At 45.1% G+C, this 19,299-nt stretch overlaps 1 protein-coding gene across 1 annotated transcript; it reads right to left on the bottom strand.

Annotated features, from left to right (window-relative positions):
• Positions 1 to 10,244: 10,244 nt before the first annotated feature.
• Positions 10,245 to 16,282, bottom strand: LOC144135411 (sulfotransferase ssu-1-like). Its single transcript, XM_077668074.1, has 2 exons — positions 16,218 to 16,282; positions 10,245 to 11,568 (listed from the first exon to the last, which is right to left on the bottom strand). The coding sequence occupies exon 2, from the start codon at positions 11,549 to 11,551 to the stop codon at positions 10,610 to 10,612; it is 942 nt and encodes a 313-aa protein (XP_077524200.1). The 5' UTR covers positions 11,552 to 11,568; positions 16,218 to 16,282; the 3' UTR covers positions 10,245 to 10,609.
• Between the last annotated feature and the right edge of the window lie 3,017 nt (positions 16,283 to 19,299).

The raw sequence follows: 19,299 nt of genomic DNA, 5'->3' as shown, positions 1-19,299 counted from the left end.
ACAGCTGCAACTGTATATAAGAATTCAACGCAGCCTTTTATCCTGCGCCTTCTCACGGCACAGCAAACGCTCAAACGTACGCGTTACATCCTCGTTACACCCCCGTTTTATTTTCTTGTGACTAAGTGGGGAGATAAGACTGCTTGGAGCCGGATGGAAAGGGGGGACGTCTTGAGGTAGGAGCCCTGGCGCGCCGCACCCATGGTACAGCAGACCGCGCGTGCGGCACAATACGGCGTGGGAGGCGAGATCAAGGTGATCAAGGCGCAAGTAATCCGGTTGGAGGTGGGTTGGGAGTCAGCGATGCGAACACAACCCAACCTATGCCGCTGCCACAAGGTGGCAATGTAGGTAGAGCAGGATAACCCATGGGCACTCGCAGCAAGAGTGTGGTCGGACACCGAAGATCTCGTCCGCCTATGACCGCAGTGGACAACCACGCTGCCACCAACAACACGCCACAGTCGTCGGAGGTGCTGAGGAATGCAGAGGGCGTCTAGGAGTCGCCCACTGCCTTTAAATCCGCTGCCGCGAACGACGCCTGGAAGAGCGCCGTTATGGTGTAGGGCCGTGAAGCTGCGAAAAAGACTTGCGATGCGCCGCGTGCCGCTGCATCAGTTCCAAAAGGAATTATGTGGGCACGCCGAGGTTCGCAGGAAAGCTGCCATGAATTCGCAGCTACGATGTTCAGGACAGCCCAATTATGAGAGCAAGAGCTGCCGCTCGAGCAGCGAACGGCTGTGCGAATACGTGTGCGCATGATGGATTCCGTCCGGCGAGGAAGCCTGGCGACCGACGGGAGGCCATTGCTGCACCTCTGCTAGACAGCGGCGCAACGAGGACTGCTGGTAGTTGGAGATGCCTGCAGGGACCACCGCACCGTGTTTTAGTTGGAAACACGATGGAAGACGGGAACGTTGGTGTCCGCCGCTTCCGGCAGTGTGATGAACAGGCAAACCGCCATCGCCTGCCTGCCTGCAGATGGAGCCGACGGCCCACGAGACAGATGCGGGGTGAACTGCGCTTCCATCGGCTGTTCGAACGATACTGTTTGATCTTTCAAAACGGCGAGTGCAAGAGCAAAACCATCTCTCCCCGTAGCTTCTCGCGAGAGGGATAGAGAAAACAGAGCGAGGAGTCAATTTGTATATTTTGTTGAGGAGCATTTGTCCAAAAAACGTTCTCGCAGTCACCTTTCTGGAACCAAGATGCTATGATTTATTTTTTTTCTGCTTAGCAACCGCGAAAAAAAGTTTCTAGACCATTAGTGGGTCCACTGCCCTTTTGCTTGTGTTTCAGTGTCCTGCCTCTACGGCTTTTAAATGTTCGATAAATGTTCTACTGGGACTGCTACATTCCATCCTTTCTGGCGCACATGGGGAGGTATTTTGTTTGCTGGAACACTTGCTCTGGAAGTGTACTCCGAGCCTACCCAATTTCTAGTTATTCAATGACATCGCTACATATTATAAGGACAGTCATCGTCGCTTTTCGGAACACTGTAAGGGTCTCCGCAGAGCAGACGAACAACTTCTTCTCAAAAGGTTTACAAATACAATGCTGTAGCCGGCAGCATGACAACACTTAAATTCGGAATTTGATGGCGACTGCAGCCTGTGCGGAGCGACATTCTCGATAGGATAGGATAGGAAAACTTTTATTGAATCATAAGTATTTAGGCGATCAGAAGTCTTCTTGCTTGCTTCGCGTGTCGCTGTCTTCACGCTGCGCTGCAGGGAAGGCTTCTTCAGCAAAGGGTGGTCCCTCAGTCCAGGGCTCCACTGAGTTTGGCTGCATCCCGTGCGTGCTCTACCATCCTCTTTTGGACGGCGAGCTCGCAGCTGACGAGCCGGCTCTCCCAGTGCTCCGCACTCGGGGGTTTGTGTTCTCGGAATGCGTTGTTTCGTTCGCATTCCCATGATATGTGAAATAGTGTGGGTGTGGCCCCGCACCACGGGCATGTGCCCCTATATTGCATTGGGAACATCTTGTTGTATTCTCGAACTTTTTCCACATGGTCTGGGCCTGCCCTTCCAATCCCCACCCTTCCAAATCCTCCATCTCCCACCATTCTAGGGTGGCCTGTGAGGCGACGCTACTAAGCTGCCATGACCTACACTCCCAAAGAACCCTGGTCGCTAGGGCGCGAGCGGCGCTAGACGTCATTGGCTGTCCGGAATAGGAGCTCCACCTAGATTTTTGAGGACCTGGGCCATAGGGCCTGAGCCCAAACACCTCTTTCTACTTAGTCAATGAATGTTTACCACCACCGCCACCACCCACTTCGATGGGCTACACAATGATACAAAGAAAATGGAGGCAGTCGTGACTGGTTAGAAACAGTTCAACATTCACAAAAAAAGCTAGGAGTCACAACTTGGAACACACAGAACACGATACAGGACGCATATAACAAATGAAACCACCTGAAAGGATAATACAGCAGAAAATGGTGACTTCGGTGCTCTCCCTTCCTTTTTAACTATTTTTTCTGTGGTTGCTTCGTCTGAACTGGCTATCGGTTGCCTGCCCGTTAGATATCACGTACCATAGAGTGCGCTATCTATATACCGGCATAATGAGCTGACGCACTTTCCAAGACTGCGCTCACAGCGGCATCGGCAGCTCACATCAACAAGGTGACCGCGCAGGTTCTCATCATTCAAGAACAAAAAAAAAAACGATTGTGTCAAAGAATAAATCCTATCCTGTCTATGAAAGCCAGTGTTCCAGCAGTTACCGAAAAAAAGACTAAATATTCTACTCGTTACGCTAAAAAAACGAACGCGTTACCACCCGACGTAAGCTACGAAAAAAAGGTAACGCGCTACAGGTACCTATACCGAAAAAAGTACTGCACGTTACTTTGCCGTTACTGCATGGCCATAAATTATAAACAATGCGCCTTGGCTGCACAAACCTCTCGAGAACAGTTTTATAAAGCTCATATTTAACATGAAACTGGTAGCCCAAGCAATGATTTTAGCCGAAATCCTGATTTATCGACAATACTTTGCACAAATTTGCAGGAGCTTAGCAGTGTTATCGTGGCATAACGTTGCCTTTAGGGTTGACTTCTAACTGTGTGGCACATGCTGAAGCCATTTTCTGAATGTGACATTAAACAAATAATGCCACTTCATCATCAATTCCAACTTCACAAAGGAAGCATCGATTGACTCAACTAATTCACAATAATTCTGACAAACGTGATGTTCCAAAATGCTCGGCATGCTTCCACTCTTTAGAGAGTTGTGTGTCTGAGTGGTTTGGTAAAGAGAGGTAGGTGCAGGCAAGTTTGTGAATGTGTGTTCGTGCTCGTGTTTCGTGCTCTATGGGTATTCTGCCTTTTTATTTATGTTGGGTGCATCTTCTAGGGAAGGTGTTTTTTGGCATGCATTTGAGCCGCAATGAGGGTCGTAGAGACCGCCTGCACTATTTGTTTGTTTGAAACATCACTTTGGTGGCTCAGCGCTTTTTTTTTCTAAAAAGGTGGCGAGAGGGGTTTGGAGGACAATTGAAATAAAAAGTAACTGCCAATGTGACACCTCACGTTACCGAAAAGCGTTATCATAAGTATGGTACCCGTTACAGTTTAGAAATGGTAACGAGTACGTTACTAAGTTAGCGAAAAAAAGTAACGCGTTAACGGTGACGCCGTTAATCACAACGTGTTACCGCCAATAGTGATGAAAACTACAGAGCCGTGTCAAAAATACGACTAAATATTTTGTAGCTTTTTCATCAACGAAAGTTTCTTTGTAAACTGTTGTTCTCTGGAAAGAGCACAATATTTTTAATTTTTTATCTTTTTTTACAAAGTGCAGCAGACATTAAGCCCGAGAAGGGTTGGTCGAACAAGTCACTTAAACCACATAAAAACCACACAATATAACAATAATTGGTTAAAACTCATGGCACAATGGCTTAATTACCTGAATCCAGTCTGTTATTGTCCGTGAAAATAACGAAAACTTTTGTCTGTTCTAGCGAATATAGGGGTTAGAGAACAGGGATGGTGTTGACGAGTATGTGTGGTTGGTGCCAGCGTTAAGAGTGATGTGGGATCCAAACCAAGTTGGTTATGTAATAAAACAGAAATAAATTCTACCCTAAGCTTTCTTCTCCGGTGTTCAAGTGGTTCAATTTTATTAATCTCCAGTAAAGTGGTTGGGGAGTCAGTACTTGCATATTTATTAAAAATAAACCAAGCAGCTCTTTTCCGTATTCCTCCTAGATTTTTTTACGTTAGATTTAGCATACGGGCCCCACATTATGCAAGCATATTCGAGGATAGGTCTAATTACTGAAGAATAACGAAGTAGCTTCGTGTTAGAAGAGGCATTTTTTAGTATATGTGTTAAGCAGCACAATTTTCGAAATGCTGCAGAGCAGATATTCTTTATGAGCAAGTTCCACGATAGATTGCTACTTATGGTTACTCCTATGTATTTGCAGTTGGATACTTGTTAAAGAGGGATCAAGCCTAACTTATATGTGTAGCTATGATGTACAGTTTGTCGGGTTATCGGCATGTAAACACTTTTATCTGCATTCAGAATTATGCCCATGGGTCGCACCGTTCGAAAACGTTGTTCAAAGCATTGTCCAGGTCCCTTTGATCTTCCTGCTTTGTCGCTTCTCGGTATAGAATGCAATCGACAGCAAGCAATCGAATATACACTGATGGGTTAACAACTTGAATGATATCATTGACATACAAAAGGAACAGCAGAGGGCCCAAAGCACTTCCTTTGGGAACACCGTATGAAACTGAAGGAGAGCCCGAACGTTGTCGACCCACTTCAACAAACTGTTGGCGGTGTTTTAAGTATGCAGTAATTCATGTTACTGGAATATCAGGAATGCCAATTTCTTTCATTTTAAAAATTATTTCATCACGAGGAACTTTGTCAATTGCTTTGCTAAAATGCAAAATATTGCATCGATTTGGCCTTCATCTATGCAGGAAGCAAATGAATTTATTACTGTATTTAGCTGTGTTACCGTCAAAAATCCTTTTCAGAAACCGTGCTGGAAGATAGCTAGCACAAGATTTTTTTTTCTAAAAATTCGCTCATACAGTGTGCAACTTTATGTTCTAATAGCTTACAGCACGGGGATGTCAATGATATGGGACGGTAGTTCTGCAAAAGAAGGTGTCCTTTTTTATAAACGGGAACAATTCTGGCTGTACTCCAATCATCGAGTACGTTGCCTGCTGACATTGAAGCACAAAAAATTATCACAAGGAATTCAGCCAGAGTTTCGGCATGGCGTCGCAGAAATGCGCTTGGAATGTTGTCAGGGCCACATGACGTTTTGGTTTTAGGTTCAGTAACATAGAAAATACACCAAGGTAAGAGATTAAACACACTTCGGCAGGATAATACACTCGGCTGTGTTCGGCACATGTGTACGGGGCAGGAAATACTTTGAAAAGAATTAATAAAATTCTGAGCAATAGGCTTTGGATCACATACTGTAGAGTTAACCAAAATTTGTGTGACTGCTTTCTTTTTTTCACTGGTATAATTCCAAAGCTTTTTTAGCTCGGTTTTTGCAAAGTTTTTAATTGATGTGTTGAAGAAATAATGTTTTGAATCACGTAAGACACGTGCTACATTCTCCAGCAAATCCTTGAGCAATTCAGTATCTGCGCGTTTCGTCTTGTGCCAATTTTAACTACAGCTCATTTGAATTATATTGTGTGGCATCCTTTGGGTTTCCTTTCTTTATTTTTTGTGCCTGCTTGGTACAAAAGTTTTAATACAATAGAAACAGTTTTTTTAATCTTTTTATTCTGTCCCAGACTGCGCAGACATCAGCATCATCGAAATCAACAAGGCAGGTTTCCAGATGTTCTATGACAGATGCGTCATTGGCACGCGAATAATCTTTAATTTACCGTGGTGATGAGTGTTTCTTTTTTGTTTGCCGTACTAGAGGAAATGAAGCACTCACCAAGTTTTGGTCGGACAGGCCTTGTTCCACAGAAACAGTAAAATTTACAATGTCGCAAAGAACGAACAGCAAATCTAACAACGAATTCGGGGAACCGACTTTACGGGTTGGTTCCTTAACTATGTGTGTCAGGTTGAGGAGAAGCATTATTTTAAACAATACGTTTGCTTGCTTTGTGTAAGCACCGAGACACTCAAGTAGCTCCCAATCCAATCCTAGCAAGTAGAAGTCGCCAATCAATAAAGTTTTGCTGTTTTGGTACTGAGTCATCTGATTTTCTAGTTTAGTTAAGTAGTCGGTTCCAGATCAAGGAGGCCTATAAAGAGCATATGAAACCAAGTTTGGTCCCCAACAGGAGAGTTTCACACATAGGCATTCAATATCATCTACGTCATCTTTAAAGAGGCTTCAATTTGTTTCTTAATTAGGAGAGCCACTCCACCACCTCCAGATTGACTGTGTTTTCGAAATACAGTGTAAGAAGGAGGAAAAACGTCATCATCATTAACTTCACTGTGAAGCCAAGTCTCAGTAATCACTCTAACGTGGGGATCATGGAAATAGTGTTATTTCGAGCAAGTCTGTCTTAATAACTAAACTACGCGCGGTAATGTTTAGTATGCGCAAAACTTTGCTCTGATCTTGTAAACCGCGTCATGCCTTGTCGTGCTGATTCACTCTCTTATCCGAGTAAACTAAATTTACGGGTTTATTTTGTGATTTATCCCTGAAAAACATATCTTTATCCGCTTTTAGCTTGTCATGAATAAGGGTGACGTTTTGTTTTATCCCTCTCTTCTTACGCTATATGCCAACGCAGTGATCGTGTCTGCAGCGTAGTTCGGGAATAATCATTCCGAACTTAACTTCCTGAGCATTTTAGCTTTGTAACATTTTCTATTATTGTCTTTTGTTCTGCAAAACTTTTTAAATAGAGCAGAACAGGGCAGGTATCATTCCTACGACCCAAGCTATGAATGCGCCCGACAGATTGGTAACTGACTTGAAGCTTGTCTTTAAAACCTTCTTTCACTATTTTATCTTTCATCGTAGCTTCTGTTTCGTCAGATTCTTATGTAATACCGTGAATGCCTAGGTTGGACCGTCTGCTTCGATCATCGAGATCGGTCAAATTTTCAGCTTGAAAACCCATTACTTTCTCTATTGATTTCAAGGTTGTGTGTATTTCATGGGGCTGCTCGGTGAAGGTTGATGTTTCGTTCAGCTTTTTCTCCATTTTATTCATTAGACTGTGTAGATCCTTTACCATATATACAGTCTTAACTGGCTCTACTATCATTTCACTGATTTCAGCTTGAAGAGGCAGCTGGTCCTCTAATATTTGTTCAATAACTTCCTTTTGATTCGGCCCAGGATTCGCTTCGAGATCGCTACAAAGAAGCAACTTGCAATAAATAAAACATTCATATGATGGCTGAATCTCGTCGCTGGAAGAACAGTGTCATCAAATTACGACACCCAGACCGATGCGTTGTCGAAGTGAGGTTGATTTGCATCACAGCAACAGATGTAATCGGGCCACACGTGTCCAGTTCGTAACGCGTCTGAACCCAGGAAAACCTGTAGCACGTAGAAAAGCGCCCTAGTCCGTGACACGTTGGACCCTGGTTCGCCGTGCCCACTCAATTCTGTTGTTGCTACTAGTTTCTGATAAAAAAACATCCCAGGAAATCTCTTGTGACGAAAGAAATTTTTCTGTTTGTATTTTCTAACTCTTTTGCTCACCGTTGCTGTCTCTAGCAGCTGCAAGTTTAAAAGAATAAGAGAGGTAAATCTCATCATAGGCTTTGTTGCATCGTTGTTCCCTCATTTCTAGACGTCATTATTCATGCACCTGCGACGAATTGGTTTAGGTGCTCCCGCTGCAGCGAGAAATCAGTCCCCAAGCGAAATAGGAAAAGAAAAGGTGCGGTACCACGGCTTTTTTACATATTGAGCAGTTGAGCCGATAAGAATAAGTTACGGGAGAGACGCTTGTCGCTCCTATTGCACATGTACCCACAGGGAAGGATATGCTTCGGGGGCGAGTAAAAATATTAAAAATGTGATCTCCATTTCTCTTTCTCGGAGATAGGGGTAATATAGTATGGCGCACATGCTGGGCCGATAGGATTTGGTGTGGATTTGCAGTGGTAATTTGCGCTTGGTCCAGAAAAAAAAATCTCTGGGATTCACCGTTCCCGGAACCTAGTTATACGAGTGAAACCTCTGTTGAGCATGCACTCTAATGTCTCAAATGAAATGTCATGGTCAAGGCCATGGGTCAACGTTAAAGGTCGAGGTCAGGTACCCAATGATCGGAAATATACGATGACATGGTCATACTTAGCCTGGTCCATGCCATCAAACAGTGAAGTTCGTTTTGACCTTTTGAGGCATTGAAGGTCATTGTTGATGTGGTGACAGCTGTCTTAAATCGAAGGCCAAGGACAAGGCTAAAATGAAGGTCAAGTTCACAGTGGTCATATACATATGATCGCGTGGTGATACCACCATAGCTAGTGCCGTACTACCACGCAATTGTTGAATTTGACCTTGTGATGCATTGAAGGTCATTGCCTCATCCACATTGAAGTCGCAAGTTGTACGCCGAGGAGTAGCTCTCTTGCTCTGTAAAAACAACTCCGCAAAGTAAACTGCGGGGCAGAGGTACTACATGCATTTACTGCGGGAGACTTAGCACGCCTACATCTATGTTTTTGTAATTTTCAAATAAAGGTGTGCTTTTGCTGGAATTTCATCGCTTTCGTTGTGAAAACTGAAAAGAAGACAATTAAGACATTGCATTCGGAGTTTGCGAACCATAGCTTGCTACAGTCTGATACTTCTGCTTAATGAAGAGGGACTTGGAAATTTCATGATTTGTTTCTTTACTTTTACCAGCTCCGCTGATCTGTCACGCTATCTCCTGGGCTCTGCGAAAGTCACTACGTTATAGAATTTCGTGACAGTGCCCGGCGGTGAAGGTACATCTATCGGGGTAGTAGCGCAGGCAACCGATGAAGGGACACGTCATCTCTCAATCCTTAAGTCCACTCTTATCACGCAAGAAGAGAGCTCATGAGCTTTACCAAAGCCTCTTGATATGCCCAGAGGAGAGTGATGATGATGATTATGGATTTTTGTGGCGCAAGGGCATCTATGGCCAAAGAGCGCCATGGCACATGGTATGTTTCGATTACTCTTGGTGGGGTGAAAGACCCATTTTCCAAGCATTTTACACCTTACTAGCCGAGCACCAGGTCAGGGAAAGATTGTACCCATTGTTTCACCGGTGGGTACACGGCGGCACTGGGGATCGAACCCCGCACCTCCCGCATGCGAGGGGGATGCTCACCCACTCAGCCACCGCTGCGGCACCAGAGAAGCTTGAGCTGCTCTTGAGCTTGTTCGCTGCTGCGAACGAGCTAGTTTCTATATCTGTAATTGCAGCTGGAGAGTCCCGTCTTGTTCTAGATATGGCGAAGTAAGTCGTAGGTTAGGAGTAGGTAGGATATTTTCAGCGGCTTGCGCCAGCCACCCTTTCTTGAAGAATATTTGGCTGGTCACGTGGGCCACAACGGAAAGTACCACACCCACCCACCGCGCTCCCTTTCTCCTCACATTCTTTTGTCCTGTCAGGAAGACACAGTGAAAAAATTGGCAGAGGTTTAGCACAGATAAACATGATGTTCAGCGACAGCTTCACATCAATGGATAAGCGACGTCACCACGCGACTACTCACATTACCCCCTCCCACTTGCCCTAACACAAGACTGAAAGGTCACTCCAAGGCCAGAGGTGATCCTAAGGCCAAAGGTCAGTGTTAAAGGTGAAGGTTTATTTATTTATTTCTTATTTATTTTAGCACGAAAGTCAGTATGCTTTGATCTGTAAGTTTTTAGTTTATATAATCTGTAATATATGTGTTTCATTTGTTGATACTCTTACAAGTGTTGAGAGTGATGTATAGCCTTTTTTTTTTTACTAACTTGCTTACTTTATTTTGGTATATTGTTGCCTGCATGCTTGTATACATTTTCTCTATTGGACCCGTTACTAGCCGTTGGCTATGGGTCCGAGCAGTGTTTGCGTACAATTGTAAAGCAACAAAGATCAATAAATCAAAAAAAAAAAGTTCCAAAGACACCTTCTTACACTTATTATATTTCCTTCTATTTCATTAATTATTTTGGAACACTTCCTGCACTAAGGTGCAAGAACGCCTGCGTTTTACTCTGGAGTGCATTAAAAGACAGGTTTTTTAAAAGCGCTACAATCGCCGATTCTTTTATTTAGACCGAAATAAACATGAAACTAAGTTCTCTAAAACACTGCATCCTTGCTCACCCTTTCAGAATACTGCTGGACACGCTGGGGAGTTCTTCGACGCCAGACCTCAAGAAGTGTTCTCTTTTCCCACAACAATTCGTGAAGGAATTTCCAGTCTTTGTCTTTCACACATTTTGTATATCATGCTTCGAGCTGATTTCAACACAAACAGCCATTAGTAGATACGTAAAAGAAAATACTAATGATGATCATCTATATTCTGGCCTTCAAGCCGTTCAACATATGTCCAAACGAAAACTATTTAAGGCGTTCCTATTCCTCTTCCGGTTCACGTTTCCTTCATTGGTAATGTTAAGGCAAATCACAGTTCTTCCACAGTTGCATAACGTCCGATCCCCGTGTCTTTTCACTGATCCAGGCTTTAGTCTTCTCGATCTGATCCGGCGTGAAATGAGTCTTCCAGTCACCAACAACCCCTTTGCGGACAAACTGTTTCTGTTCGTGCATCTCCGGCAATTCAGCCACAAACTTGCGCTGCACTTCCAAGGATTTAATGGCTTTTTCGGGTGGGAGGCTCCACAATTTTTTTAGAAAGGGCCTCTCCCCGCTGAATACTTGATTCACGTTCTCCTTGCTCGAGGCGCTTACCACTTTGTGCAGTAATGCAGGATCCTTCCGAAGTTCACTTCCGTACTGTTTCCCAAGAAAGTCAGCTACCTTTAGCGTCCAGGAGGTGGTATCGTTCCTCATATCTTCGAATGTGAAGCACAAAATGTTCGGCAAATCTCGGTGCTCGTACCAGGACAACAGGTGGTCGAAGTAGTCGCCGAAATTCAGCCTCCCCGAGATGAAAAGTTCGTGAAACCGTCCAAAGGATACGTCCTCTACACTCTTAGGTGTGAAGCCTACGACTTGATAGTAGAAGGAAACGCACACGTCATACGGATTTCTTGTAGCATAGATGTATTTAGCCTCACTCGAGAAAGGCACCTTGTGAAAAGGTAGGTGCGTCTTGATGGGCCCCGGCCTCACCATTTTTTCGGCTGCTTCAGCGCCCATAACCTCCAGGAACGGAGAAGCCAACAAGAACTCGATGGGCGTTTTGGGAGGTTCGCCCCTGTGTAGGATACTCAGTGCAAGGAACTGCGTCCACGTTGTTCCACATTTGGGATAGGCTGCGACGAATATATCCCCTGGATGGGGTTTGTAGTTAATCGCGCTGCGCAAGATGTCGTCGTGGAATGTCTTGTTCACCCACACTCCGTCCACATTTCTATAGGCCTGCAGGTCCATTTTACACTCTTGCTGCCCTGCAAAGTTGAGTATCGTCTGTGAGAACCACAAATGTCAGTTCTGTTGACGTGTTAAACATGCCAATCATTACAAAAAGCGAATCATCAATAAAAGCAAGAAAAGAACATCACGTCATGTAGGAGGTTCGGGCCACGACCTCTGCATGTCACGCGACCTCATCTACCAACTCAGTTGCGCCGGCGCCTGTCCCCTCTTCGACTTTCAAGCGAATTCGTGCTTTGTGTACCTAACCTTGAGAGTGTAAGCGAGTGCTCCATCGCCCCGCAAGTTACAGCTATGGCGCCGCACGTGCAACAGCCTGCTCTACCGCAGGCGGCTCGTAGGGTGTCATCGAATGAGGAGGTCAGCAGCTTTACGAAAGCCCTCTTATGCAGCCTAAGGTGTGAGTTGTGCCAAAACGAAAACACTCGTTATGCTGTTGAGCACAGAAGGGTAAGGAGGTGGTGCTTGATGTTATCATTTTGTGCACCTCTAAGTTAATTTCAGTTGCAATTCTCAATTAACGGCGACTATTTGAAGAAACCTACGAATCGCTTACATTATGTTTATTTGAATCTGATACCTTATTTATTACGGAAGTGAAGGCAATTTCTAAATGCTAGCCACAGTCTTCTCACACTGACGTTAAAAGATTTCGACTTTTTATGCAAAATTCGCTGTGCACACCTACAAAAGACTGAAAGAAAGGGAGAGAGTTGATGTTTATAGGTCATATATTTTACCAGCCAGATATGGCACACCAGAAGGAATTATTCAGAGTTCCTATCTCTCCAATAATTATGCTAATCGTATTGAGTAAGAACTAGAGAGAAGAGGACTCTAATTCCTTCTGGTGTGCCACATCTGATAGGTAAAATATATGACTTCAAAACATACACTCTTTCCCTTTCTTCCAGTATTTTGCAGGTTCGCACAGTGAATCTTGCATCAAAATTTGAAATCTTATAATTAAGCTCATCGCCGCGCGGCGTCGGTTCAGTGGTTATGGCGCTCGGCTGCTGACGCGGAAATCGCCTGTTCGATTCCGGCCACGGTGGTCGAATTTCGATGGAGGCGAAATTCTATAGGCCCGTACGTTAAAGAACCCCAGGTGGTCTAAATTTCCGGAGCCCTTCACTACTACATCCCTCATAGCCTTAGTCGCTTTGGGACGTTAAACTCCCGTCTAACAAACCAAACTTATGCTAATCTTATTTTCAATATATGAACCTCAGCTAAATTCATCATTCCACACTACAATGCCTCACTTATTAATGGGAATATTATCTGCCAAAAGGATCTAAGCTGCAATGACTTCCTTACTAAGATTTAGCATGCGTGAGACTAAATCAGATCGAGGTAAATGTAATTTATTCCAAAGCCATTACCTTCCATGCTAAGAATAAATTAGCTGCTTGGCGCCACACGTCCTTAACGCAAGACCAACGCCTACAAACTGTTAAAAAACTTACAATTCTCGGTGTACACATTTCCTCTCACCTTAAATCAAACGCTCATGTAGCCTGCATCTGCAAAAGGCCGTATGATCTCACAGGTGTAATTTCACGCTGCCGCACCTTGACACCCGTGAGAGCCAAACTACAAATATATGTCATGGTCTGTCCCTTTCCCACCTTATCTATAGTTCTCTACTATGGGCAACAAACAGAAAAAATAGGAAAGACCTGCTCGCCTTCCTAAGAAAAATGACTCCTCTCAAAGTAAGAATTGAACTGAATTTGAGGGTTCACCCCACATTAGTATAGCGTAATACCATCTCCATGGATAATATGCGTGAATTTCATTTCTTGCAATTAACACAGTGATATCCATTCCTATGTTGAGATTTTTATGTTAGCGTTCCTTGGTGAAGTGTTGTATAAGGAGCGGCTAAAAAAGTTTCCCCGCCTGAAACCTTCAAACGAATGCTCGACCGTGTGGCTAGCAGCCCAGGAAAGTCCATGCTTCACGATCTGACTGCAGATCCTGTTGATGATGCGTATGCTACCGCCACCTGAGCATTATACTTCATCCAGAGAACAGCGTTCCTGCGCGCTAATGCCCCCCGCCGCGGTGGCTCAGTGGTTAGAGCGCTCGGCTACTGATCCGGAGTTCCCGCGTTCGAACCCGACCGCGGCGGCTGCGTTTTTATAGAGGACAAACGCTGAGGCGCCCGTGTGCTGTGCGATATCAGTGCACGTTTAAGATCCCCAGGCGGTCGAAATTATTCCGGAGCCCTCCACTACGGCACCTCCTTCTCTCTTTCTTCTTTCACTCCCTTCCTTAACCCTTCCCTTACGGCGCGGTTCAGGTGTCCAACGACATATGAGACAAATACTGCGCCATTTCCTTTCCCCCAAAACCAATTATTATTATTATTATAATGCCAGTGGGCGTCATGCGTTCGATAATTTTTTATATGTTAACCTGTGGTGATATGTTGCAGTCATTTGGCGTTATTACAATGAAGAATAGGCTAACCAAATTTATGATCAGGCATCTCATAATGAACAAGCAAAAAATAATTTGTGTAGATTACTGCAGAAATAAACAAGAAAGGCGAACCAAACTACCTATAAGGAAAGAAGAAGTTACGAGGTTGATGTAGAAAAACTTTTAAAGAATAAACTGCCAGCCGCGCGGATGATGGCTTCTAAAATAATTCTTATTAGCATGCGAACGACCTGGAATAATATTTTTATTTAACGAAGCTTAGAATCCATTGTTAGTGGAGAGTTCGAAGACACGAAGAACACGACGTAAGCAATTTTTTTTCAAGCGAAGGAAAAATCGATCTATAACGTTCTGCTCAATGTATTGGATTAAGATAACTGGTGCAATGGAAGCCCTGGGTAAGCGGAACACGTGAAGAAGCAAGCGCCGAAATTTCAGGCAGCTACGCTCCGGCGCAGCTTTCTCTGTTACGTGGCAGTGAAGAAAAGACAGTAGTGTGCTGTCGCGAACAGTGTCCTTTTAAACGTGGCATTCAAGCCGGAGCTCAGTATTCATGCCATTGCGACACCCGCCACGGCTCAGACATCACTATGGAGACAGCTTATAAAGCATCGATTATATCTTTTACACATCATCCTGCACCATGTATGCAAGAAAGGGACTTTGAGAGACTCCAGTTCTTCAGCAACTGTATCTTAATTAAAACAAACTGCGAACGCGAACTTGATAAGAAAACTATTCGGACTAAGGAGGCTCACTTCTGCAGAAGTTCAACTGTGGACTTGCACCATGGCCACTACCGTCCCAGCGCCAACCCACACTGGACCTGCCAGCACAATTCATGTCAGACGGCCCATTTTTAATGACAGGACTGATGCACCAGAGTTCTTTGAACAAACACTGACATGTTAGATCTATTCAGAAGCAAAATATCATGAATATGCTGCAGGATAAAAGGCTTCCTGATGACGTGGCTGCAGCCCAATCTTCGCCACCTGATGCTCACTTTCGTGGCTGCCCTTTCCTGGGAAGTGAATGCGGCGCACCTATCGCACTTAGTGGTTATCGCCTCCTTTCGCTTCGGGGCATTTATTTGCGGGTTTATATGAAAAATGGTGCTCATAAAACGGAATCCAGCAGCACGAAGTCCATCAAGCGGAGATTTGCCGCCGCTTGTGCCGCCATTCATCCTGATAGGACAAAGGGGCAGATTTCTAAGTGTGATCTTCTTATGCTTGCCGCTATCGGTTGCACAGCGCTTTAAAAGGTTTTGTAACTGCTGCAGTAAAGCCAGGTGTTTTCGTTTAAACTAATAAAACGCAAGAATGTGTTTGACGAAGGGGGATTAGGAAATTTTTTTGCATGCTCACCTTCTCAAGGCATAAAATTTGATTACTTTTCCACATACACGGTCCTGCGATGACCTGATGAGCTTGCATTCTGATATTTCTTTAAAATATGAGGATGCACTCATCCAGCCATTCCAATCAGTCGTGTTCATTGCAGCGGCCAGTGTACAAAAACTTCTGCTATGCGCACTTATCAGCCTACAACACTACCGAATAGGCTCGAAGCGCCTGCGGATTGTAAGAAGGACGCCATAGATCACCACGCCTTTTGTAAGCTAGACACGGCCGTTTTCGGTGGCAGCGGACGATAACAGACGTCACCGTTAAAAGCTGCTGCCGAAGGAAGAAAACAGAGCACACGGAGAAAGCACGCTGATGGCGCTGACGATGCTGCCGTGCTGCGTTCCCACTGAAGGCAGAGACACCGACGTCACCATCGCAATTTTGCGGACCAGTTTCAGTTTGAATACGGGTCGGGAATAGAATGGTTTCGCCTTCGGGACGCAAAACAATATTTTTTACCTTTCATTTGATCGTACAGGTGTGTATCCGGAGGTGGTCGTTCAGATTGACTGCATCAAAAGGAATAAAACTTGAGTCCGTGGAAAAGAGAAGCAGTCTTATTTATATGGCGGTTCTCTGAGCACAATTTGTCGCATGCGACGGGTGACTCCTTCTTGTCACTTTATGCCCTTCCTGAGACACATGTGCATCACACACATTGCCACATTGAGCTTGGCTGGATTGGAAATATACCTATGCACACACCTTCGTCTAATTGGTTTAAGGTGTTGTCCTGACGCATTTAATCTACCTTGAAAGGAGAGGGAACGTGCAAAACGCTGAAAGCAGCGCATTCTTACCGTATCGTGGCGTTCGGCAATAGAGACAAGTCTATGCAAAATGTCTCTGCTTGCCATGCATATTTAAAGTTTAGCCAACGGAAACTGCTTTTTTCTCGTATAAAATGTAAAGAAAACTATTCGCCTTTTCATTATGCGCACAGCTTACATGCGTTAAGGTAGGCTGTTCTCGCTATAAAAACAGGACGTTGTTTTTTTATTAGAATTCATGAGTTGTTCTTTACTCACTAAAAAATTCCTACCGGAAACTGCGTGGCAGGGGCACTGCTCCCATTAAGAACCCACCTCCTGCGCATGCGATGCCGGCAGATGCTTTACCGCTCCACTCGGTGAAGGTGTGTGACGTCACGTAGAGAGTAGGCCGTGCACCTGGGATGCCTGCTTTCCTCCTCTCCGCAACGCGGCGACAGCGACAGAGCGCATATTGGTCGAAGCTCCACGGCTGGCGTCGGATGGAACACCACCAGCGTTCCGATGAGCGCATCAAAGTGCACCTGCGTTCTATGCAGAACCCACTTTCATACATTGCGCACGCGATGCCGCGTCTGTAAGATTGAACAATCAGGAATGAAAATACATTAACGATACTATACAACGCAAGACATGTGTTCGTCTTTGTGAGCCTAACAAAGCCTTTCGCGCGCATAACTACGATTAGTTGAGCCAAAATTCAACCGTTTTTTTTATTCTAGATTCCAGAGAAAGCCCTCGCCGTACAAAAAAATACCCTGCTATCTGCTCATCCGCTGATTCCAGCGCTGCCATCCGTGCTTTGAAGAAACGAATCTCGCGCTCTAACTGCTTCGCACGCCCTCTTTCTCCCTGAAGTGAAACACATCGTTACCGACTCGAAGGAGCCTGAAGGAACTACGAGATGTGTTGGATACCTCCTCTCACCTGAGGCATTCTAAAAACACATCCTTACCGACTCGAAGGAGCCTGAAGGAACTACGAGATGTGTTGGATACCTCCTCTCACCTGAGGCATCCTAAAAACACATCATTACCGACGCGAAGGAGCCTGAAGGAACTGCGAGATGTGTTGGATACCTCGTCTCACCTGAGGCATTCTAAAAACACATCCTTACCGACTCGAAGGAGCCTGAAGGAACTACGAGATGTGTTGGATACCTCCTCTCACCTGAGGCATTCTAAAAACACATCCTTACCGACTCGAAGGAGCCTGAAGGAACTACGAGATGTGTTGGATACCTCCTCTCACCTGAGGCATCCTAAAAACACATCATTACCGACTCGAAGGAGCCTGAATGAACTACGAGATGTGTTGGATACCTCCTCTCACCTGAGGCATCCTAAAAACACATCATTACCGACTCGAAGGAGCCTGAAGGAACAACGAGATGTGTTGGATACCTCCTCTCACCTGAGGCATCCTAAAAACACATCATTACCGACTCGAAGGAGCCTGAAGGAACTACGAGATGTGTTGGATACCTCCTATCACCTGAGGCATCCTAAAAACACATCATTACCGGCTCGAAGGAGCCTGAAGGAACTACGAGATGTGTTGGATACCTCCTCTCACCTGAGGCATCCTAAAAACACATCCTTACCGACTCGAAGGAGCCTGAAGGAACTACGAGATGTGTTGGATACCTCCGCTCACCTGAGGCATCCTACAAACACATCATTACCGACTCGAAGGAGCCTGAAGGAACTACTAGATGTGTTGGATACCTCCTCTCACCTGAGGCATCCTAAAAACACATCATTACCGACTCGAAGGAGCCTGAAGGAACTACGAGATGTGTTGGATACCTCCTCTCACCCGAGGCATCCTAAAAACACATCATTACCGACTCGAAGGAGCCTGAAGGAACTACGAGATGTGTTGGATACCTCCTCTCACCTGAGGCATTCTAAAAACACATCCTTACCGACTCGAAGGAGCCTGAAGGAACTACGAGCTGTGTTGGATACCTCCTCTCACCTGAGGCATCCTAAAAACACATCATTACCGACTCGAAGGAGCCTGAAGGAACTACGAGCTGTGTTGGATACATCCTCTCACCTGAGGCATCCTAAAAACACATCATTACCGACTCGAAGGAGCCTGAAGGAACTACGAGATGTGTTGGATACCTCCTCTCACCTGAGGCATTCTAAAAACACATCCTTACCGACTCGAAGGAGCCTGAAGGAACTACGAGCTGTGTTGGATACCTCCTCTCAGCTGAGGCATCCTAAAAACACATCATTACCGACTCCAATGGGCCTATCGGAACGTTGAGCTGGGTTGAATACCTCCTCTCACCTGGCGCATCCTAAAAACACATCCTTACCGACTCGAAGAGGCCTGTTGGAATTATGAGTTGGGTTGGATACCTCCTCTCACCTAACGCATCCTAAAACACACAATTACCGAATCGAAGGGGCCTGTCGGACCTATAAGCTGGGTTGGAGACCTCCTCTCACCTGGCGAATCCTAGAAAATATCTCCCGGTCCATCGACCCTCCGAATTGATAATTCATCCGGGCTCCCGTCAACCAGTAACTCGAGGGCAAAGAGCCGATTATGCGGCCTGCGCGCTCTCTCCTCGGGCACTCACCCCAACAAATACAAAACCTCCTCAAAATCTCCCAGAAATAGCCCATCAGGACATTTTGAATCACCCCAGGAGGGATCATTTTTCCTGAAGACATCCAAAAAACGTCCTCACAACTAGGGTAATACTCGGTGTATTGGCTCTGGCTCAAAAAATATCTTTTTTTTTTCATGAACAGACCAGTCATCTAAGCGCACATATGTGCCAAATTTCAGGCACATGATTAGGTTACACGTCGTGTAATACGTTTGTCCACACGCGTGAATGCATGCTGGCTAGGCCATTCGGACTTACCGGTTTACATGAAATGTGCTTGAACAAGGTGAAAATTGTCTCTGTCACGAAGCGCTTTTGAAGGTTTGCAGACGCATATACGTCGCTCTTTTGTAGGATGTTGAAGGCTTCTTCAATCTCCCTGGTCAGTTGATCAAAATACGACGAGAGGACCATCGTGTTGACGAATTGCGGCGCGCAATCATGCTCTCTGCCATGTTTTGCTAATTCACTGCTGATGAC

The sequence above is a fragment of the Amblyomma americanum genome, chromosome 5 (genome assembly GCF_052857255.1).
Source record: "Amblyomma americanum isolate KBUSLIRL-KWMA chromosome 5, ASM5285725v1, whole genome shotgun sequence".
Lineage (NCBI taxonomy): Eukaryota > Metazoa > Arthropoda > Arachnida > Ixodida > Ixodidae > Amblyomma > Amblyomma americanum.
The sequence above is the reverse complement of the archived record's forward strand: the minus strand, read 5'-3'. Positions and strand labels throughout refer to the sequence as shown.